Source organism: Balaenoptera acutorostrata, chromosome 16, assembly GCF_949987535.1.
Source record: "Balaenoptera acutorostrata chromosome 16, mBalAcu1.1, whole genome shotgun sequence".
In the NCBI taxonomy this organism is placed as follows: domain Eukaryota; kingdom Metazoa; phylum Chordata; class Mammalia; order Artiodactyla; family Balaenopteridae; genus Balaenoptera; species Balaenoptera acutorostrata.
The window spans coordinates 10,281,467-10,305,393 of NC_080079.1; the positions used below are offsets into that span (position 1 = coordinate 10,281,467).

The 23,927-nt window shown below is 46.0% G+C and overlaps 1 protein-coding gene across 13 annotated transcripts in view; it reads left to right on the forward strand.

The window, feature by feature from the left end:
* Nucleotides 1–23,927, forward strand: part of FGFR2 (fibroblast growth factor receptor 2) — a 102,872-nt gene that overhangs the window by 59,922 nt on the left and 19,023 nt on the right. For 5 of the 13 annotated variants that reach the window (XM_007173205.2, XM_057531188.1, XM_057531189.1 and 2 more), the window contains 5 exons: nt 6,027–6,217; nt 7,333–7,480; nt 10,939–11,135; nt 19,784–19,935; nt 22,817–22,938. In XM_007173205.2, coding sequence (XP_007173267.1) covers nt 6,027–6,217; nt 7,333–7,480; nt 10,939–11,135; nt 19,784–19,935; nt 22,817–22,938 — 810 coding nt within the window. Of the gene's footprint in view, nt 1–6,026; nt 6,218–7,332; nt 7,481–8,730; nt 8,876–10,938; nt 11,136–19,783; nt 19,936–22,816; nt 22,939–23,927 lie in introns of all 13 variants that reach the window. The other 8 variants (XM_028164229.2, XM_028164233.2, XM_028164235.2 and 5 more) reach the window with 3 other exon arrangements.

Consider the following 23,927-nt stretch of genomic DNA (forward strand, 5'->3'; position numbering starts at 1 on the left):
CACCTTTGCCATGTCTCTCTCTCTCTCTCTCTTTTTTTTTTCAATTGTGGTAAAATACACATAACATAAAATGTACCATTTTAACCATGTGTAAGTGCACAGTTCAGGGGCATTAAGTACATTTGTTGTGTAACCATCACCGCTCTCGCTCCCAGAACTTCTTCATCATCCCAAAGCTATGTCTCCTTTTAACAAAAAGAAGGGCATTTTTGAACCTAAAATTGGCATACCCTTGTGGCTGCCAAAGAGTCTTCAGTTCCAGTTTAACTCTTCGAAGGCACAGAGATCAGGGTATCGTAAACATTTGGGGTGTAAATAACACACGGCCCTGCTCCTGTAATTTGCCCAAGAAGACCTAAATTGACACCCAGCTGGTGGAAGCCACTCAGCTCCCAGCCAAATAATACCGTCTATGACATTAATTAAGGAAGGCACTGTGCCTCCGCCTGCTTTGGGCTCCCCTGGCCGTCCAGCCTCAGCCAGCACTTCACCCTGCGTCTTCACCTCATCGAGCAAGCACAAAGGAATTAGTGGTGTTTTGCTTCTAGCATTTCACATGGTGCAGCCTCCATAAGTCACTGAGGAACCTCAGTGCTGGAGGGAAAACACTTCGGCTTTTCCCAAACCAGCTTTTGCTCCCCGGACTTTGCTCTCTCTGCCGAGAAACATGTATGTTTTAGAGGAAGATGGATCCCCAGCCCAGTTCCGCAAGACCTTCCAGAGTCAGATGTCCAAGCAGGAGGAAGATGAGGCTACGTGCAGGATGGAGAGAGAGCAGCAAACCAGTCACCTTCTACCAAAATGCATTCCCCGCCCCCCCCCTTTGTTTTTTTAAAGTAATTCCAGGTACCCAGCATCCCTAGTCTGTTCTAGAAGGTGACAAGCAGAATACTGGTTACGGATACTTCGATTCTTTCTGAGAAAGAAAGAAACGTGGTACTCCTTCTGTGGTACTCCTTCGCATCCTATATCCTAACTGTCCCCTTTCCTCCAGATCACTTTTGGTTCTGACCTTTTGTGCCAGTCTCTAGAGGCTGGAGGAAGCTTAGGGAAAACAAAACTCAGAACCCAGCTAGATGTAGCCTGTCTGGTTTGAGGGCATTTGGCACAGTCTTCACAAGACAATGAACTCATTCTACTAATTGTAATTAGCATGAGGTCTTTAGCAGGTTCTTGGGCTCCTCAAACTTCAGAGGCCTTTGATCGGCTCCCCTAATAACCATGCCTCATGCTAACTGGTTTAGTGCGTTTTTTTATGCAACAAAAGCCACCCCCGCCTCCTCTTGAGAAAAAAGGGAGGCTGGGCTTTAGAAACAAGAATTCTCAGTTGTTCTCACTTGTTCTCTAAATCGCAGAATGTTCTTTCCTTATTCAGCCCCTTGGAGTTGCTAAGAAACTGCCGTTTTAGAGGAAAGGTAATTAAATTTTGATTTTAATTTAAAGACAGGGAAGGCAGGGTTCTTCACGTTCCTTAAATGAATGGGTGCTCCGAGAGCAGACTTGCTGTTTCCAGATCAGTCCTGGGCAGGCGGTGTGATTGGAGTCTCTTGGTGTTTTGCTGCCAGAGAGCGGGGTTTTGAAATGGTTCTTTGCTGCAAGCGCTACTGAACTTTGGGGAGAAATACTTAGAAGACCAGTGTGTGCTGGGAAACCAGTGACTCTGGGCTTGATTAATTTATAGGTGTAATTTAAGAAGCTGGTTCTCCATCTGATGACCGGGATGCGTGTTTACTGAGTCCGTACAGGAGGCCTCTCTGCCCGGTGGACATTTTTTATGGCCTTTGCTATGTCAGAGCAAAAGTTGTAGATCTCTTATGAGCAAACATATTATTATGTCCAGGAGAGGATGGGCATGATATAAAGTTTCAAATGGTCAATTAACAAAGATTTATTCTTTGTCACTCAGGTATTTTCTCTCTCTCTCTTTCTCAATAATTAGCCCTTGGAATGAAGCAGGCTGTGTTCTTCCTGCTTTCCTGGTCCTAGCTTCAGAGCAGGATTTTGAGACAGGCCGTCTGATGTTTAGACTCTTAGCAGCTGGGCCTTCTGGTTCGGTAAAGTGGACTCATTTGGAGCACTTGACAAAAGGGAGTGAGAGAGAGAATGCGGGGGAGAGAATGTGTTTTTTAAAGCACTCCGGGCTGTGTTTACTACACATTTATTTGGTAGAACCTCATTCCAGCAGGGCAGCCAACTGTCCATTGGCTGCAGCCACGCCCTTTGGACTGCCTTCCATTCTGTCTTAATTTGGAGCTCACGCAGGGACCTTAGAATCTCTATTGTAAAGAGTTCTCATCCTCTTTCGGGCCCACGAACTGGCCCCTGCAACCTGCTGAACCCAGAATATGTATTTTTAAACATTTCAGTAAAAACACAGAGGTGAGGTGCTCGTCAGCTTTTCTGTATATGTAGTTCACTCCCCTGGTAAAGAGACAAATCTGTTTGCTATAATATCTGAGAGTTGAACATGCTGTAAGAGACCCTTGCCTAAAACGAAATCCTTCCTGGCGGAGAAGATGTGACTTTTGTTATCGCAGAAGAACAAGAGATGGGCCAGCTCTGGGTTTTATTCTCTCATCCAGAGATAATTCACTGACTAATTCTTCTTTTTATATCAGCTTGCTGCCCAAAAGAGTTGCAGACCCAAGGGCTTTGGTGTGGCCCAGGGCCGAGGAGAACACATTCGCTGTTGGAAGGTCTTCATGCCCACCGTCACTGCCCTGTCCCCACGGTGCTTCCCAAGTGCCCGCTGGGCCGGGCCTCGGAGGGGCTGCCCACTTCCTGGGGGCTGCCACCCAGCCTGTTCTCCTAGCTGCCATCTTCACCCTGCTTTCACCCCAGCTTTTCAGAAGTTAGAACGGGAGTCCAATCACTGTCATCCCCTCACTAACGATGCCTGTTCTTAAGGGTCTGATGGACACCAGGAAGAGTGATCACTGAAGGATCTGAGAAAGGGGAGCGCCGTGCTCGGCAGATGCTGGCATCCAGGGACCTTTTCCAAGATGTTTCAGGCCTCGTTCTCCGACTTGTTTAAGGGCAGAGAATAAGGTTGCAAAGGAAATCAAAGCCTGATGTGGAGAAACGAAACATGAGGCCTACTGACTTTTTAAAAACATTTTAAATAACATTCTCTAAGGTTTCATTTTATACTGAAGGCAGCTGTAATAAGTTTTGGAAGGCGGTGTAAGGTTTCGATTACAGAGCGATCCAGCTTGCAGTTTTTGTACCCAAAGTGAGAAAGGGCCGAGGGGGAGTTGGGGTGGCTAAGAGGTTATTTTGTATAAGGTGAGAAAACTTGAAAGGATGAATTCGAGACTGTAAGCGGTAACATTTGGTACGCTGTAATTTGCAAATGCAATAACATGAAACCATTGCAAAGGTGGTGGGTTTTTTTTTTTTTTTTTTTGGTGAACATAGTCCGGATAGCAATGGAATAACTTAATAACTAGAGCGCAGCAGCACGCTGACCACAAGTAAAACAAGACTGCAGCTCCGTCGTGGGCCCTGCCAGTGTTGCCCCAGTGACGAAGTTCTCTGCTGAAGGCTGGCGCAGGCTGGAGCTGTCGTGCCGTATGAAAGACCTCATTGTTCATGGGCATCGTTATTTGGTATTACATGCACAGTGTTTGCTTTTGAAACGATTTATGAGAAACAAGCATGTTTAAGAAAGAGGACTTGGTTTGAAATTCAGTTGATCTGGCTTATGACATTTAAGATTTTATAGTACCTTTGTTTCTGAGAATAAATATTTAAGTCCACTGTAAATATTTATCTTTGAACATGCAAACACATGCACGCAAAACTGGAAAACTGAGCCAGAGAATGAACTGATACCTGATATTCACTTCTCTGTGGAAAGGCGTAAACTACCTCAGTATTTGATAGGTGCAAAGGCGCCTATTTTGTGAGCTTGGCTGGCCGTGTCCAGCCTGGAGGGCAGTGCTCCTTGGGCTTAAGTCTCTTGGGAGGAGGCCTGGTGGGGAGAGTGTGTGTGGACTTAATTCTGTTCTTCTCACGTGGACGGGGCGAGCCGGGGTTGAACCAGAGCTCTGTCCCTGCCAGCTGCTGGCAGGTCCCTGTAGCATCCAGCTGGCCGCCAGGCTGGACCAGGAGGCTCACAGTGGCCCATCGCTGGGATGGTGTCTCAGCCAAGCAGTGAGTGTTTCTAGTGATGCTTGAAAGGATCCCAGCTTTGAGATTTTCTGCCCACAAAAACTAGGAGCCTCGACTTCTGGGGTCTTTGCTCAGCCTGTGCGGGTGATACTGTGAAAAATGAATAACTTCTTTGGGGATCTGAAATCTTTATCTTTTTAATGTAAAAATATAGGTGTCTGTGAAGTGATGGGAGATTCTGGAATGAAATGTGCTCAGAGTAATTGCCAGCACTTTTTCTTTTTTCTATTTTCCCTTCCTCCCTCCCTCCCTCCCTCCCTTCTTCCCTTCCTCCCTTCCTTCCTCCCTCCCTCCCTTCCTCCCTTCCTTCTTTCCTTCCTCCCTCCCTTCCTTCCTTCCTTCCTCCCTCCCTTCCTCCCTTCCTTCCTCCCTCCTCTCCTTCCTTCCTTCCTCCCTTCCTACCTTCCACCCTCCCTCCCTCCCTTTCTTCCTTTTTTTTTTTTTTTTAAGTTTTTACAACCAGCAACAGGCTTATTGCAGTAAAATCAATTTGCACATGGTCTGGCTCTTGTCCAACACATTCCACTAAATGACATTTTAATCTGAAAGCCCAGATATAGAAAGGCTTAGGTAGCCATCATGCTGATTGGCTGTTTCCTGCCCCGTGCGCGGGGATACCTAGGCGCAGCACGGAGACATCCTTGCTGTGTTGGGCCTGTTGGCCTGTCCTCATCTTCCTTGGTGGTGTTCTAGGCTGGAGGGTAAAGGCAGTGGTACCCACGGTGCGGAGAGGGAAACGGGCGGTGGCCCGTGCGTACAGGTAGGTGGGGACGGGGTGATGTTTGTGAATGGACGGATGACTGGGTGTGTGACTCTTGACCGAGCTGCTGTGTAGGCAGGTTCCCCTCCCGTTGTGATTACGATGCCTTTGAGGACAGGATCACACAGAAGGCTGGTCTGTTACTTGATTCTTGAGGAACCTGGTGTGTGTTTGCTCCTGCGCCTTGACGTGGTTGTCTCTACAGGGTTTCTGCAGAGACCACCTCTGCACCGGAGAGTTTCCCTAGAGACTGAGGCACATGAGGGGGGGGGTGGGAAGTAACTGCTGGCTTCTTCTCTATGGGGCCTCCTTTAAGACAGCCTGAGACATGGCCAGGGTTTGGGAACCGATGTCGCTTTTTGTTCTGTCGGTGCCACATCTGAATAAGCTGAGGAATGTCTGTCTATGCATCTAGCATGGGATGCACAATGACGCTTACTACTTATCGAGGAGGTGAATGGGGGCATGGGACAAAGAATGACCGAGTGGAGTGAATTCCACGGCAAAGAGATGAGACCATTTGTTCATAACTTCGGGCCTTAGGTTTTAGTTTATTTTCTTTTTGAAACAATGGATGGAAGAAGTCTTCTCAGAGCATCTTAGAAATGCACGGGGAGACACTGCCTATAGGCACCATTTTGGAATTCAGGGCGACCTTAAAGTTAGTCTTGTCGCTTCCCTGGGATTGTTAAGCTGGCGACCAAGGTGAGCTTCTGATAGTGTCCCCCGTGGAATGAGAGAAGAGGCGCTCTTTTCCCCGCCATTTGTCTTTTAGATTGTCAGAATAAAATCTTATCCCTTGTTCGTCAGGTGGCCACGGACGTCCAGTGACTCATGATGTAGTAAGTTCTTCTCTCAGTTTTCTAAATAAGTACTCCTTTCACAAGGGTTGCGCTCCAGCCGTCTCCTTTGAAGTCGTTTTTGTTCTGCATCGGGCTGTGGTGTTATTTCAAAGGAGTCAGCCAGCAGGCTCGAGGCCTTTTTGGCTTGAGTTCACGGTCAGCCTTCTGGACAACACAACTTATTTGTTCATCTCTCGCCCCCCCCCCCCCCGTCCTGTCCCTGCTCCCCCTTCCACCCCTCTCTCCCCCAGAGCGATCGCCACACCGGCCCATCCTCCAGGCCGGACTACCAGCAAACGCCTCCGCTGTGGTTGGAGGCGACGTGGAGTTCGTCTGCAAAGTGTACAGCGACGCCCAGCCCCACATCCAGTGGATCAAACACGTGGAGAAGAATGGCAGTAAATACGGGCCCGACGGGCTGCCCTACCTCAAGGTTCTGAAGGTGAGCACGTTGTGAACCCAAAGACGCCCACAGCCGGGGTCTCCCTGATGGGTTCGGCCGCAGGTTCTGTGGCTTCCCTTTGGCTTTGAGACAAGACGGCTGTCTTACGCGTTCAGCACAGGGTGTGTTTAAGAATTAGCAGATCGTTAGGCTTGCTGATAACGCCTCAGAAGGGAGCCATGGGGGTAGCGGGAGGACTGCCAAAGCTGGAGTCAGAATAGTTGAGCTATTTATCGGCCCTGAGGTCTTAGATGGGACATTTAGGCTTAGCTGCACGTCTATAAAAGTGGTAATATCTCCCCTACAGGGCGTTACGTGGAGTAAATGGGATGAAGTAGTGGAAAGAGCTTTGCAAACTCTAGGCGTTGTACCAACGTTTATTGTTACACTGATGTTGTTTTCTCTTCATATGACGTTAGGATCACATTTTAGTAGCCACCTTTTAGAAACAATTTAGATTTTCCTTTTAAGAGAGACCCCTTAACCTTTGAAATTCATTCACACGTGGTTTAGGTGATAAGCTTGAGAAGGTATTCCTGCACTCATGTAATGTTGAACAAGGAAACTTTCTTTCCCCTTGTAGTTCTTATTTGGTTCCTTGCAAGACCTTGTTTTAATAGCACCAGCCTCTTTATTTTTTAGATCTGTCTTGCTCTTCAAGATGGTGATAGCAAGCAACAGTTAAGTCTGTACAAATGCTTCTGAGTGCACTGCCTGCCACGTCTCCCACATTGAGCTGCTCATAGAGAATGTCCTTTAAAAGAACAGTCTTCCAGTAGGACCATAGGAAGCTCAACTCAGAACATTAAACCAGTGAAGTGTTCTCTCCAGCTGAGAACACCAAGGATCCAAAAAGCTGGAAAGAGATGACCAGCCTGGGGAACTGTGGACCCGTTCTGCAAGGGGGTTGATCACACCCTTCCTCCCCTCTCCACTGGGTCACTTCTGCCGTCCACTAGTTGACTTGTTTTCTTCCTTCTAAACCCATAGCCCTTTGATGTTGCTGTTTAGATGAGATGGAGGTTTTTTTTCTGTGGTGTGTTGGTGGTGGGACCCTAGGTAGTGTGAAGTCCTTCCTGGTTGGCCGTTATATTGTTCTCCTATGTCTGTTCCAGCACTCGGGGATAAATAGTTCCAATGCAGAAGTGCTGGCTCTGTTCAATGTGACTGAGGCGGACGCTGGGGAGTATATTTGTAAGGTCTCCAATTATATAGGGCAGGCCAACCAGTCTGCCTGGCTCACTGTCCTGCCAAAACAGCAAGGTAACAACGTTTTTGTTTTGTTTTTGTTTTTGTTTTTTGTTTTAAAGAAGGCTGGATATAGAAGCTGAAAAGACTTGGTGCTTTGGGAGACTGCAGGCAGCTTATAGGATAACTCTGTGGCCTTGGTATATTCATCATAATCTTTCTTTGGTGATGCAGCTGGTATGATGCCAGCAGCCATGGAAAAATGCCCACAATATTCAAAGTGCTTGCTCTAATTTCTTCTAAAGATTACCTTCCACCCCCACCCAGTTTTTAAGTTGTTCCTTCTGGTTTATCTCGTTCAGGCTGCACATCTCCCATCATTACTGCACGTCGGCACCATTGGAAACACACAATGGCATGCCTGTTGAACTTGTGGCATTTGCATAGCAGCAGAATTCATACCTCCTCTGCCCCACATTTTGAAAGAAATATCGGCACGATATAATTGGTTCAACAGAGCATCATTTTCTTGGTTGCATAACTGATACTTATGGACTACTGTCCTTGACTTTGTTATCCCAAATTCAAGGATATTCCATCTCAGAGAATAAATGTACGGCTGGCTGCTGTTGAAGACAGCAGGTTGCCTTTCTCGATTCGTCATGACTCACATTCAAGTGTTTGTATTAAGAAAAGAAAAAAAAGAGTCCGGTTTCTTTGCTACCAAGATCATGCCTTCTTCCCTTTTCTTTCAATGCAATGTATGTCAAGATGGTTACGCCAGGAGTAAAAATAACCAGAGCCTGGTAACCAACACAAACTCCCACCCACCCTGGTGGTTCCCACAGGCCTGGAAGGCAGTGCCGGGTGTCCCCTTGGGCTTATCTGCGGTGTGCTGTCTTACGACACGACAGTTAGACAGAACCATCCTTTTTTCGAGGTGGGAGTCTGCAGCCAACAGGACCAGAACCCAACTTGGACTTCTGGGTACCATACTTTTGGAAAATCACCCCTATATCCAAAGCAAAGCAAAGCAAAGCAAAGGCCAAGAGACTGGATCTCTGTGGGTTGATTTTTCCATGCCTTTGATCGCATGCATGTATGTCTAGGTGGTGAAGCCAGTGTGGTGACGGGCCTGTGGAGGTGAGCTGCTCCGTGTCGCTCAGTCTCTCTCGGTTGTGGGCTTTGTGGATGGGCTGCAATCGGAATCTTCCGGTGGCCGGTACCCTCCGGAGCCCCCGGTGCGACGCCTCATGGTTCCACGGCCCCCTCCACAATCATTCCTGTGTCGTCTAGCCTTTTCTCTTGCTTTCCTTGTTTTCTAGGCCGCCGGTGTTAATACCACGGACAAAGAAATTGAGGTTCTCTATATTCGGAATGTAACTTTTGAGGATGCTGGGGAATATACGTGCTTGGCGGGTAATTCTATTGGGATATCCTTTCACTCTGCATGGTTGACAGTTCTGCCAGGTATATACTGCTCTTTCTCGCCATGGTTTTTTTCCTCTTCTTGGTTGATTGCTATAAAATTAACACAGCTTCTGTTCTCAGAAATGGCCCCTTCTCCCCTTGCATAAAGAGTTTTTTAAATGTTTAAAAATTATCCCCCGGGGATAAGAAAGTTGTCTTGGAAATTCACTCACAATGAGATCCCACCCTCACATTTATGATCAAGTGAAATTTCACCCTTCAAACCCGAAGGGATCTTATATTTTTAGTGAGTCATTGGGTCCATGTATAGATTTACCCATCCCCCTTTCTTTTAAGGACGAAGTTGAAATTACTTTGTAAAATCCAAAGTAATTTTTTCTCGTGTCAAATTCCATTTTGCTAAAATCCCATAAGTACTTCTATTACTTTTGTTCTGCTTTCTATTTTTAACAAGATGTAAATAGATGGGCGTATGTTGAGGTGGCCGGGGAGAAGCACCCCCGTGTGTAGGGTGTACAGAAGCAGTGTGTTACCTACCTTGGGGATCGGTGGCTTGCTGCATGATGGAATGGAACGGACTCTCGGTTTGCTTTTACTGCAAAGCATGCTCTTGCCATCTTGGGCTTGATGTTATTTCTGCCCTAAACAGAAATCAACATCACTGAAGCCCTGTTGCCTAAATATTGCTGCTGTCTGAATCTTTAACCGACATCTCTATCCTAGTCAAGCTTTCTTGATAATTACTATCTCCTTTAATGCATCTGTCTCTTCGTCATTTCCTTTGTGAAACTGCATAGACTATGGTTTGCTAGCTCATAATGTTCCACTCCAGTTATTAATTCCTTATTTTTAAAGTGCGGTGCCTACCTGCATGCTTATTTTATATCTAGTAAAAATAAATTGAGCATTTCGTTTTGTGCTGTGCTGCTAAGAGTTTTGACTATCTTGCAAATAGTTTTCTGTTTCAAATGTATAAGCTTTAAATAATGCCATTGCATTCGTTTTGCCTTTTGTTGTGAATCTGCTCTGTGAATATTTGCTCTGAGACAACGAGGAGCCCCTTGTATTGAGCTTGCTTTTCCTTGCAGTACTGCATTCTGCAAGTGCCTGATTGGCGCTTCTTAACCCATTTGCCTGACAGTACAAGCACATTAACTAAGAATGCAGTTTGAGAAAAATACTACTTGGAAATACACTGCTTGTCGATTAACCATTAAGCACTCAGGAGGGAGCAGACATTATTGGAAGTTGGTATAAGAATGTGCTAACTTAAGTAATTATATGTATCCTCACATGCGACATTATCTCTATTTTTCCTTTAAGAGACAAGTTGCAGTGACATCAGTTTAACGAGATACACAAAAACTTAAATGGTTATTGATGAAGGAATGTTACAAGCTTTTTATCGTATGGACGTGATGATTCTATATTATAAGAAATTCAGTCTTTATATTAAATGCATTTGTTTGTTTAGTTGAATAATCTACTGGACTATATTAAGAAATTTGAACCTTTTTCAGTCTGGCCTACTAGATGAATGTTTATCTCATGTCCTATGGAACTGTGTTCATCTGGGTCAATGACTTTGTCGCATCTTCCTTTGGAAGAGCTTACCCAAATAAGACTGAGGCACTGTTCCTTTAGAAATAAAAGTGGGCATCGTTCATATTTAAGAATTTTTAAATGGTTTGCCTCAGAGACCATCAAGGAAGAAGACTGTCCTTTTGTTGAGGTTGTGGTTGGCTGCCTTACTCTGCCCAAATGTCTAACAGAATGTGACCTCGTAACCTGCCCCTCGTAACTTGGTGGCAGCCAATCCACCACGATCACAAGATTGCAGAGGCCCGTTGAGGATAGAGATAGTGACCACCTAGGCCCCGGTGGTAAAGTGAGGAGCCCTTGGTTATTCACCTTCGTTTGGAAGAGGTGCACGGCCGGCCCAGAGCCCATGCCCTCCTGCAGCACTGAGTTATCGGGAAGCCCGTCTTGCCTTGGGAATGGTCGTCGCCTTTTGATTCCTGTAGCTCTGCCAGGATGCATCAGTCCAGTGTCCTAATTCTGTGGCCTGCTTATCTGTTCCTCTCCTGTGATCTGCGATCTAGCTCCAGTAAGAGAAAAGGAGATCACAGCTTCCCCAGAGTATCTGGAGATAGCCATTTACTGCATAGGGGTCTTCTTGATCGCCTGTATGGTGGTGGGGGTCATCGTGTGCCGGATGAAGAACACAACCAAGAAGCCGGACTTCAGCAGCCAGCCGGCTGTGCACAAGCTGACCAAGCGCATCCCACTGAGGAGACAGGTAACAGAAAGTAGATAAAGAGTTTGAAGAACTTTACCCCTCCCCCATGCCCAGCCAGCTCTTCGGTCTCTTCCTCTGCCTCCATGCCATCTTCTCCTTCTGGGAGTGTCCCTGTGCCGGTGGTTCCCATGGGTCTCTTCGTGGCCATCTGATCAGTGTCTGTAGCTTGGAGGGTCAAGTCTTGGTGCATCAGTGGGTTGACCGAGTCTAGTTCCAAGGGCGAGAAAGCCCAAAGGTGCAAGACTCTGAGCTCCTCCACATGACTGGATATAACCCAGGAGGCAGTGCCCCGGTGCGTTTGGTGGGACTCAAGTGCAGTGGTCTCTTCAGGGCATAAGCCCCTTTTGTTCCTGTGATCTAACGCTTTTTTTGGAGACAGGCTCATGCCACTATTTGGAAAGCAAGGGACTCTAGTTCTCTTAGACTTATTTTTTTTTTAAGTCAAGGTCAGAAATCTGTCCCTGGAGGTGACTGAACTACTGCCCCATGAGGTCTGTCTTAACTGAATTTTGGCTCCACCTCTTTGATTCTTAAAATAGAATCGTATGCCTGTAGTATGTTGTTTGCACTAACATTGTGACTGTGGATTCGGTGGCAGAATGATTTTTATAATGAATAGGGAACAGATTGTTGTTAACCCCGCACTTGGTCTTTGGTGGTTACGTTTTCCTTGTGTGTTCCTCCCGATTGGTTTACTTTTGCTTCGGGCAGACAGGGCAAGATGCAGCCTACACCTCTGCTTTAAGCCAAAACCCTGCAGAGCTGACAGAGCAGGCAGTGCTCTGATTCTGTCTTGTGCTCACGAAGATGGAAAGGGGAAACAGGTGTGAAGGCAGTGTTTCCAGAAGTACTTGGAACTTGGTTCCGATAAAGGCATGTTTTTTGAAACAGCAAGGAAGATGGCTACCTCATGGGCCCTAACTCAGTGTGTACTTCAGCTGAATTTACAGGGCGCTTGTTAAAATTGAAGACTCCTTAGTCTCAGCCCCCGAGATTCTGGTTGAGTAGGTCTTGGATAGGACCAGAAACCTGCATTTTAAGCAAGTCCTCCAGTGATTCTGAAATGCACTCCGAGCAACTCTGGGTTAATCCCAGCCCTGTCCCTCCTGGGACTTCAGGTGGCGATGACTTTTTCTGGACAAGGCCCTAGCAAGGATTAGGGACCATTTGGTCAGCAGCGGTTTTAGCACAGATCCGGCTGTTCTCAGCCCACCTCCGAACTCCGGGCTGAACGGGTCCTTGCTGACTTCTTTGAAGCCACGTTTCAAGCAGGTCTTTCTAAATGGAGGCTGAGGGTAGCACTTGGAGTATGTGTCACGTGCAGGCAAGTGCTCAAATGGTGTTAAGAGTTGGGGGGGAGAAGGGTGCCCATTGGTCCCCCTGCCTCCAAGAATGCTGTTGTTATTAAAATGGTACCATCATTCTTGGGGCCAGGGCAGCGATGATGAGGCCACTTGCCTGATTCTGGGAGAGTCCAGCCCTAAGGTGACTCTTACAAGATGGTACCTTTGGTGACCTTCAGGTGATGTGACCACCCATCCCCAACCCTTGCTCCTTGCCAGTTACCTCTGGGCCATTCTTACAGCCACCGTCTTGAGAGCCTGGCTCTAGGGAGCTGAAAGAGGGAGTGGTGTTCCCATCTCTATTATTTTTTTTTTTTCTAATAGGGAAAAATGCTACCTTCTGGAGGAAACCTGTAATTTGGTGTAGCTAGACCATTGTCCTGTAATTATTTCATCATCTTTTTTTCCTGCAGCTGTTACAATGCTCTTCTCTTTATTTAATATAAAAGAGGCAGATGCCTTTAAAATCCCCTCGACTCAACTCTGTTCATTGTGTTTTTATTTCTCTCTGGCTGACTGGCCTTTCTTCATTGTCATCTCCACCTAAGTTGGTCATTTCTCCTCTACTCCCCTGTGTAACTAAAGGGAACATTCGAGCTCTTCCTCCTTTTTTATTCCTCCCTCCTTCCTTCCTTCCTTCATAATTTTCTGAGTGCTTAGTCTAACCCAGGTTCCATATAAGACGTGGCCCGTCGCCTTCGCCAGTGGCTCCAAGGTCATTTGGGGGCTTTCATTTGAGATGCAATTGCCTTGTGTTTCAGTAAGGTCGAGTACTATAAGAGAAGCAGAGCAAAGTGGGCAAATACCAGTTCCCTGGAAAAATAAATCTCTGGGAGTTTATTTGGGGAAATGTTGACACATCTCAGCTGCTCATATGGGATGCACTGATTCTTCACAAAGAGCGATCCGTCCATAATAAGCACAGCCCCTTTGGTGGAGGAGACGCTTATCAGGTAGCTGGATAAGAGGGGGTTATTGGACTGTAGCTGGAATGAAAAGCCCCAGAAAGGCCGGCAGATATGTTGATGATGGAGAGCATACCACAGGGATGCCAAGCATGCCTTTACCTGGCGACAGGTGAGCCTGTAATCAGATGTCTTAGGGATGGGTTTTTCCTAGGCATTTGCTAGGCGCTTGTCATGCTGCATGTGCCCGGCCTTCTTTATCACACGGTAGCATTTTGCGTCTTTGTGGTGAGTCTGAATTTCATCTTCTTGGCCCTGACCCTCGCCCCTCCCCGGAGGTGCACAAACCGCATCTCACTCAATCAATCATTGCTCCCTTTTTAGAACAAGAGAAGGTTAAAAAAATTTTTTTATCCTACTGTGAATTTTTTTTTTAATTGACATTTACTAATCTGTACTGGACTTACCAGTGTAAGACAGACATTTGAGTTTGTTTTTGAGACAAAAATACTTTTTCTCCAGTACCTAAGAAGAAATTCCTTGTGATCATTTCCCAGTAACCATGAATTTTTTTGAGACTCTTTATGCCTTTTGATGTTTGGGGAAAGAGGAACAACTTTTAGGTCGGGGGGAGGCGGGTAGCACGGGGCATCTCCTGGTTCCCCTTGACGGGGGTCCTCCCACATTCTGAGCTGGGGCTCAGGCAAGGGGACCAGCAAGAGCCAGTCCAGAGAGGGGTGTCTGCATGAGCCTGTCGGCTCCTGTACAGGTTTCTAGGGCTGCTGGTGGACGGCTTGGCCGTTGTGAAGCCTTCCTTGCACATCCGTGAATTACAGGGAGGGCTACCCTTCCCGCATTTTGCACAAATTGGTTGGGTGGGGGGCAGGGAGGGGTGTGAAGGGAATTGAGGACGTCTGTTTAGGAGGCGAGCAGCCTCGCTGCGTTTGTTGAATTGGTTTTTCAGGGAGCACATCAGCCTCTTTCTCTGGAACCAGACACTTCCATAGGGCATGATGGAGATTCAAGTGTCTCCATAAACAGATAAACACAGCTCCTGGGTGGGGACATACACATGCGCATAGCTCATGCTGTCTCACCACCACCAGCATCTCAGAAGCGGCTGCAGGTTTGTTTGCTGTTTTTTTTTTTTTTCAGACTTCAGTTTCACCCTCTTGGCTGCTGATACAGATAGGTTGAAAGCCAGAGAAAAATCAAGGGCTGTCAAGGTCATGTTTTATAACAATGTCTTTGAGGCAGATGGCATATTCCCAGGGGTGTCATGAACAGGACAAAGATGGCGTGTGTGATTCAGGAGCCAGTTCTCGGGGCTGGGTATGAATGGTATGAAACATACCGAACTCCGTGAAGGGCAGTCCCACTTCTAGAAGCTCATTTACTACCTAGCAGCTAAGCAGCGTGATCTCGGAACATTCTCTGTATTTTGGTCAATCAAGTGGTCTAATGAAACCTCGCCAGTTCCAGAAAGCATGTGGGTAATTAGATGGTCATGGATGGTTTAACTGGAATTTGCCCTTTTGTGTGGGCGCCTGGCCCTCCCAGCCCCCATTTAGCCATTCTCTCCTCTCTGCTTCCAGAAGACACAACAGTTTGGCTAAGCTCGAACCTGGGTGCGATCTTCTAGGAAGACCAGCCAGTCGGGGTCTGATAGGTTTACTCTGGAGAGTCCTGGGGGGAGGTTTGGGGAGACGGAGACTTGCTAAGGGAGAAAAGTGCGTGCCAGATCAAATACCCTGCCCCTTTACCTAAAATTTGTTCTGGAAGGAAAAAAATCCCGTCCCCACACCTCTTGGACCTTTATTTCAGCTTGAGGTGGTGAAGGCATTTTGCCTGCCGTCGGGGAGTGATGGGCAGGGCTTATAGCAAACCTGTGTTAACTCCAGGACCTTGTGCTTTGGTCTGGGAATGCGGATCCGTGGACTGAGAGTCAGAGGGTTTCTCTGGCTGGTTGTGGCCCGTTTGTGAGTCCTCAGAATAAGCAAGCGCACAAATATTCATCCCTCTTCCCTGTGGCATCTGTGCCTCTGTCTGCTCTGTTCTCTGTGGGCCCCCCTCTCATTGTTGAATTGAATCTAGTATTAAAAGATAACATAGTTTCTCGGTGGCCCTTTAAAAAGAAAAGAAAAAAACCCCGCTTCCTTGCTTAATCTCCTTTATGTACCATGGAAATAGACAAAAAGCACATTTACTTAAAGGCTTGATTTATGGCATGAGGAATTTATGGTAAAGAGATTCTGGAAAGTGAGGAAGCTGAATTGAGACTGTGAAAAAACATGCTAAAAAAGTGCCTGCCAGGATTTGGGAGTGGGGAAAAAAGAGCTTGTTTTAGACTGTTAATGTTTATTGTTGTACATAACTAAATGATCTCTATCGATGGACTATTTTAAAATTAGATAAAAAGGAAACCCAGAATTGAAGAAGCATATCTGATAGGGAAGATTATGATTTTGTGCCAAAAAAAAAAGTGATCATCTAACATTGCTGCAGAAGTAGGATTCAGAGGTGGACAGTGGATTTCCTTAAGGAGTGTGGTCCAAAGAAGAGAAGCTCCAGAAACACGGTGTTCCACGGAGGAATTCCCTGCAAGGGGTCGTGCCAGCCCTGCAAACACGTTAGCACGCAGAGTAAAACGGAGTGAAGAGAAAGCCAGTCATATTTTACAGTCTCAGAGGGGATTTTAAAAGCATAGTAAAAATGCATGGAGGTAAAATTAAGATATACGTCCACAGACAGAGTGATTGAATTCTGTCGTTTCTTACACTTGGGGCATTTTCTTACCTTTTTTCTCTGTGTGTTTTACAAAAGTATTTTACAGATCTGTACGTGGAATCTAAACCTCTACACTTAATGTGAGCAAAATTTCCATAACTTTAATCATAGTGACAGCAACTAAGTTTGGAAAGCTTTTCCATTTTCAAAGCTCTCACCTTAAAACCTTGTTGGAGACAATCTGTTTAGGGGGGAATATGTATATGGGTGTGAACTTTTGTCACGGTCTGTGGGCGAAGATTCCTTTGGGGTCACAGGTTAGCCGCAGAGCATTAACTTCCGACTGGACGTTTCGTTTTTCTTTCTGAAGCAGCCTCTAAGCCCTGTTTGTCATGAGACTTTCTTGCTCTCCAGCTTTCCTCTTGCCCTGGGACCGTCCCCTGACTCCTGGGTCCTTAATTTCTGGGGTTTGCTTTTTTGCTCGCTGGAGCCCCGGCGCATCCTGGCTGTGAGCAGAGGATCTAGTCTTTCAAACCATTAAGGCAAGTCCTGCCCTTAACGCCGGCGGGGTTTCTCTCTCCCCCATTGCACACCATGTCACAGGACCTCACACACAGAACAGCCTTGGGCTCCAAGTCCTCGGGCTTCCCCAGGGGGAGGGGACGCTCCCTTGGATCTGAGCAGCAAAGGACTCTAAAAAGATGCTAAGAGAAACCATTGTGGGGTTGGTAGCAAAAGTTAACTGAGTTCTCAGCAAGCGCCAGGCTCAGCACTAAATGCTTTATGGGTGTGACCTCATTTTACCGTCTCGGTAATTCTGTGATGTGGGAACTGTTCCGGTCACCCTTTAACAGGTGAGGAAACTTGAGCTGAGGGACGTCAAGTGACTTGCTGAAGCTCTCACAGTCACCCCACAGCCCGCGGTGGTGCACTTGGTCAAGATGCCGCCACCGGCTCACGGTCCCACATTATAAACAGTTCGCAGGGGAAGGGCAGTAGCTAGGGTTGGCTGCTTGGCTAGGGGAGGTCACTGGGTACCCACACGGAAGGACGCAGAGACGCCCCAACACGCAGCCTGTAGCCCAGGGAAGAGGCGACAGCAGTGATCTCGTCATTTTAACTCATTTTAGAAGTCAGTGTATTTTAAGCATATGCCCTGTTTTCCGCCCCCCAGTGCCATGCCTCAGTCCAGATCCTCTGTATTCTTAAAAATATTTTTGTCATTAAAGAAAAGTGCTTTGTTTTCGTAGAACGTAAAAGAGATACATATGCATGGGAATGAAATTCAGATGGTTTAGGAAGTTCTGAAATAAGACATAGTACACCCTGTCCCTCAACGTCCTATAATCTCTCCCCCCAAAGGTGACCACGGCTAAGGCTCTTATATATCCTTCCCGAGGCTTGTTTTCAGTGCCTGTGTCCTCACACCTTGCCATGGGAAGGCTACTCCCTTACGTTGTGTCCTGAAGCCTCAACCATGTGTCATTTGCGAGGACATGGCAGGGAAGGCCAGACAGGCCTCTTCACCCAGAGCTGCTCCCCCCATCACCGCCCCAGGGGTTTCTCCCTCACCACAATCCCAGCACACCATGCACAGGAGTTCTGGCCACCCTGCGGTCCAGTAAGGAGGGCTGCGCTGCTGGCCTTGGAGGGGGTGTTCGTCTGTGAAATCTGCCAGCCCTCGTCCTGTTGGGGCCTGTAACTGTCTCATTGCCAGGCTGACTTTGACTGCTGTTGCGAATCTTCTTGCCTGTCATCTTCAAGCCTGGTTCCCACTGCAATGAGTGGTGATTTTTGCTTCTTCATGTGGGAGACCTTTTTGTCTCTGAGAACACCAGTCTTCTTTTGCATCCGTAGCTCAAAACCGACGCAGGGCATTAGGATTTGGGGAATTATTTTTAGCCCAACCTATTCCTTGAATCTTTCTGAACCCTTCTCTGCAGGTGGAGCTCAAGACATATACATGTGGTCAATGAAGGTTGTGGAGATCTTGAGGGTGTTACTGGTGGGCCCTGCAGCTGAGGTCAGCGCACTGCGGAGGTCGTTTCCACGGGCTTTTCGTCTTTTTCTTTTCGCTTCTGCTGTTTTGCCTCTGTGGCCCAGACACTTGAGTGTGAAGCCTCAGTCTCTTAGAACCATATCTATTCATGAGGCCCCTCTCAGCTCCAAAATTAATGATTGTTCAGTTCCTTAAAAAAAAAATTATTTACCATGCTCACAGTGAATAAACATTGATCATACTGTCTGCATAATAAAATTTAGGAATAACAACCTTTGACAAAAGACTGCTCAAAAGGCTCAGAAATGTTTTCATGTACATTTAAAAAGATAATAGAAATTCTGTGTTAAAAATTGCCTACTTCTTGATATTAATACTAAAACCAACTTCCTATTCCTAAAATGATTCCCTCCGAATCCATTCTTGGACATCTTCTCAGGTTTCCTACCTGCTTTTTAAGGGCAGTCTGGGTTTAAAAAGGAGAGAATCAACGTTTTTAAGTAGGACGTTCCCAGGAAAGTACAGTCTTCTGGTTCCCTGTGGGAATGGGAATGGTCCAGGCTCCACCTTGAAAGTTCATCCCCATTAAATATGTTCATCTTTACTTGGTCCCTGCCACCTTGATTTAAAAAGTGTTTGTAAGCACAGCTGGGAAGAAGGGTTGATGTGGGCAGTCATGCAGGGGACAGAACCACGTTTGAGGGGTCACGTCAAACCCCAGATTCCAGCTCTCTCGGGCCAGAGTCTTGTTCATGGTTTGGAATAAGGTGATGGTCAGGCAGCCCACGATTGTGTTTTACTTTACAGAATCCAGCACAGGGAAGATGATATATTTAAGAAATAACCATTTTATCAAATGCAGACTATAATGGATTAGAGTAAATGAGAAAACTCAGTGAAGCCCTGCAGGCTTCCCGGGGGGAGAGGAGCTTTCCCATGAGATTGTGAATAAAGAGGTAGTTTTCTTTCCCTTGACTCTTCGTCCACTAGTTTCTGAAACTGAAGTTGACAAGAGGCAGTTGATTTTCTCCGAATGGCCTGGGCATCAACCAGTTCCCAGAAGAACTAGGGAGAAGTAGATAGTGGTCCCCAGTGCCTGGGTCTCTGGTTACCTTGAAAAAAGGCACGTGGAGCTACTGGAATGCTTTTCACATTCAAATTCTAGAGCTAGTTCCTTGAAGTATTCTGCTTACATTTCAAAAGATAGAGCTGATTGAAGAGGCGATTATCCAGAAGTTTTTATGGAATCTCATAAGCACAGCATTGATTCACCATCCCTGCTGGTCTACGGGCAGGAGATTGATAATCTGGGGCTCCAGTACAGGCACAGGGAAAAAGGCAAGAATGAAGCCCATGGGGTCTGTCTCTATGTCCTCAAGTGATTATCTTGAGGAATTAGGACAGAAAGAAGACATTTTTTATCAGGCACTCTCTAAACCATTGTTTGGAAACCTGGCCTTAGGACCATATTATTTGCATGAAATCTAGCACATACTGCATGGATGGGAAGACAGAGGCGTTGGAATTCCGGGTTTTGGTCCTAAATTCACGACTTTGGCCAACCCTCACCTTCCCACCTTTCTAAGAGCTGACTGGCTGGCTGGGCTCTGGCCGGCTTCCAGCCTTCTCAGGTGGAGCCAGGATTACATCTGTGTCTTTGTATTTTGTATCCAGGTTTCTGCTGAGTCCAGCTCCTCCATGAACTCCAATACCCCACTGGTGAGGATTACAACTCGCCTCTCCTCAACAGCAGACACCCCCATGCTGGCGGGGGTCTCCGAGTACGAGCTGCCAGAAGATCCAAAATGGGAGTTTCCAAGAGATAAGTGAGTACTTCTGTGGGACACATCCCTGAATGGGGACTTAAGTGTAAAATGGGGATACTGGGCTGACGTTTTCTTTTTATTACCCTAAACTGCCAAGGTCTTGCTGTGATGATGTCAGCAGGAGTGGGTAAGATCGTATCTAAATAACCAACTGTAGGAAAAACAAAGAACTAATCCTCTCGCTCTCTCTCTCTCTTTTTTAATAGTTCTTTTAAAACAGAGCTACTAAGCCATGGCTGATCCCCAAACAAAATGGTACCTTGTTAGCATGTTTTTTTTTTTTTAACTCTCTAGATAATTCAGACCCGGTCAAATGGAATAAAAGTGGGATTATCCCATTTATAAAACAGAGTTGACATTCCAACTTCTGGTTCCTAGAACATGTCTGTTCTGCAGTTCATTTCTTTAGAGAAATTAGGTCTAGCATATAAATTGCCTTAAGAATCTTCACCCAGTGTTGCTGTTTTTAATAGTTATTAATATAATTTTGGGCTGGAAATCTTCAAATACGGTACCTGACATCGAATTTCTTGTGGTCCCTAGTATTTTCCTTATTGGATGATATTGATGTGTTCCCATCAGATGTTCAGTCAAAGTGTGGCCACCTGGGCTCTGCTGAAGGCATTGTTGGGAGCTGTGTGTCTCTTGGTCTGGCTTCAAGTTCAGGGACTTTGGATTCTGTTGGGCTGGATTGGAATCCTGGCTCTGCCAGCCAGTGGCTGGGCAACCTTGTGTGAGTTCCCTGATTCTCTTTGAACTTCATTTCTATGAAATGAAGGTCATGGTACAGACCTCCCAGGACTGAGCACAGTTCTTGGCTCATGTGAATTTCCCTTCCTTCCTTTTCCCTTCATAACCTGAGAGATCTGAACTGCAAATCTCAGCAAGATGGCAGAGCTGGGCATCGAGTCAGTGGACAGATCTTGGACTACCAGCCCTCCATCTTCTAGCCGGGGACCAGCCCCCAGACTCGCCTTCTGAAATGAATATGATGGTCACTGAAGGGCTGTCTGCTCATTTCCAGGGTCTCTCTTGTAGTAATTAGAGTCCAAACAGCTTGAGAATAATAGAAGGTAGAAATCGCTGACTATACATCTGCATCAAATCAGCTGGAATAAGCTTTTGACTTGCTCATATATAGCAGCCCTATTGGTCTTGACATTTGCACTATCTCCCTGAGATTATGTCGGAGAACTGTCTAATTACTAGAGAAGGAACTCATACACAAATTTGGAAATACAAAGATAAGCTTTTCCAGAGGCTGGATATCATGCGCTCTCTTTGGAAGGAGAGATAGCTTACATGGCACTTGTAATTTTGATTCACACAGCTCCAACCAGCTTTGTTTTCTAATGGCTCGTTACTTTAAATAATAAACAGCTGATTTATTAATGTGCAGCATACGTTAGAACCAAATTATTGTACCGGTATCATTCTGTTAGAGTGTTGACGGAAGTGATTTCCAGTTTATTTGTGTGCTATTCATTCATTCAGCACTTGTTTACTGAACACTTACCAGTGAGGTACGAGAAAAAACAAAGAATGATTTCTTTACCTGTAGAATGTGGAAAGGGGGTGTTTCTCGTGAGCCCTCCCAGCTCCCTGGTTTGATTAAACAAGTAGGTGGGTTAATGTGCACATTCCTATGGATATAGGACTGAGTTTGGGAGCTGTGATCATATTTTAAGAAATTGCAGCTCTCAGGTTCAATCTGTAGTTTTTGCCACCTGTGACACCACTGGCAACAGTGGAAGTCTGTCTGTTAGCTCCCACCCGGGGTACCCGGAGTGTGGAAAATCTGAGTGCAAAGCATTTCAAAATAGTATTTAGCACAACCATAGGAGGAGCAGATTTCCAATGAATGAAGGCTATTTAGAAGCAGTTTATTAGATCGGAGGCGGACGTTATACAAAGAAAGGATTGTTATGCTTGTAGCAGCAGGGCAATAGGACATAAATTAGCCATTTTTCCAATGCAAATGTTTATTTTCTGCCAAGATATTAAATTTAATTTTAGCTCAGGATAGAAAGGGAATGACCTCAGCATAGCACACACTGCCCTTGGTCTTTGCTGTGACTTTTGCAAACCATTGCATACTTACCAAAAATACTGCTTACTCGTGGCAGCTTGGTACTTTGCTGTGTTATGCTTAAATGAAAAAACCACATTCATAAGTATTCCAAAGTCTCTTCCATTCTGTTGGTTTCTGGAATGCCCAAGGAGTCTATATGGCTATTAGTATGATGTATGTAGAGCTTCTGAGCTTAGAAATTTAGTTTATTGTGTTCACTTTGGATTTTCTTCATTATTAATTTTGGGTAGTCATGAGGATTTCTAAACTATTATGTCAAAAAAAAATTCCCCCTATTTCTAGCATTTCCTTTTTCCTTTGATGAAAAACTAGAGATTCCTTGAAATGGTTTAAGATTCATATCTTGTAACTTGGCCCAGAATGTGACCATAAAATCCATTGGTATTCGAATAACAGCGATTTTTAAAGACATCACAGAGACAAAAAATAACAGCTTTAATGGTTTTCTTTGAGATATTCTAAATTATGAATATTTGATAGGCTCAAGATCAAAAGCTGCTCGTTTTTAGCACTTAGGAAGGCTGACCACCTCACTTGCAAGGATACCTTCCATAAAGAAAATAAATCGAGAATACAAATGTGAAATTCAATAGCTGTTCCAGCAGTAATTGGCATTCTCTAAAACGTCACTAGGAAAATACTCAAGCGCATGTGTACCCCAAGTCTCATTAGTTCCATATGATAAATGCTCCGTGCTTTTGTAAGCCGCTGAAAGATTTTTATATTGAGTTCTGGAATTTCCCTCGCTACACCAGATGCTGTTTGCTAATCCTCTCTTTACACATTTAGGCTGACGCTGGGCAAACCCCTGGGAGAAGGTTGCTTTGGGCAAGTGGTCATGGCTGAAGCAGTGGGAATTGACAAAGAGAAGCCCAAGGAAGCAGTCACTGTGGCCGTGAAGATGTTGAAAGGTGAGTGGGGCGGAGGTGGGGAGGGTGGGGGAAGGGAGGGGTGAGGGCGCCTTATCAAGAATGTTCCTTTTGTGGCATGTGAACTCTATCATGGCAGGGGGTTAGAGAGCACATAGTTGACCTAGGGGTTGAGAAGTTTTCAGTATAAATCAGCATCTTGGACAGACTATTTATCTTGAGCTGTGTGCACTTATAAAAAAGAAAAGCCAGTTGTATTGGAAAGTGGCAGCCTCATTCCCTTTATATGTGTAGGTGCTTAGAAAGTATCGACTCACGTAGAATTGATTAATTTAGATGAGTGTTGGTATGTCGGATTCAGGACCCAAACCTTAATTTACAAATGAAGGAAAATTGGCCTTTTTAGAGGGAGAAAGGAGGCTCAGGGAGAGGAGGACACACTTACTCCTTTGCAGGAGGAACAAAGCAGGAATGACGTTGTCTGTGGGAGTCGCTTGGGAAGCTGAAAGGGGACTCACCGGATTGGTGCTGGTCCAGAGCCTTCTGGGACTTGTGAGCAGTTACCCGGGGATGTAAACGTCGAGTGGCGTTCGTGGGAGCCTGAATGTCTCCGCATTAACCTTCCAACCCTGCTTCATGCCTGCGTCCAAAGAGCTTAAAGAACTTTGAACCACTAACTTCATCCTCCCACAGTGTTCTTTTATGAGAGGAGTTGTAGGGAATGGTTGCATTATAAATCCCATTGTAGGCATCTCAGAAAGGACACCCCAAGCTGAGTTTTTCCCACGTGTCCCGGAGGAGAGAGGTCTGTTCTCGGGACACGGGGGGCCTCATGCACTGTGGACGCCCCGGGGGCTAGGCTCTTTCTTTCTTTCATGGGTTTTTGTGGGATAGTCACCACGTCTCTCCCTGAGGGGAAGGAGCAAGGTGGAGATAGTCAAAAAGGTGTTGGGTGGTTTTTTTCTGTTTGTTTTTTTAGCTGTGGATCTGAATGGCTCCCAAGGCACACTAGGGTGTTGTGAGCCGCTCCC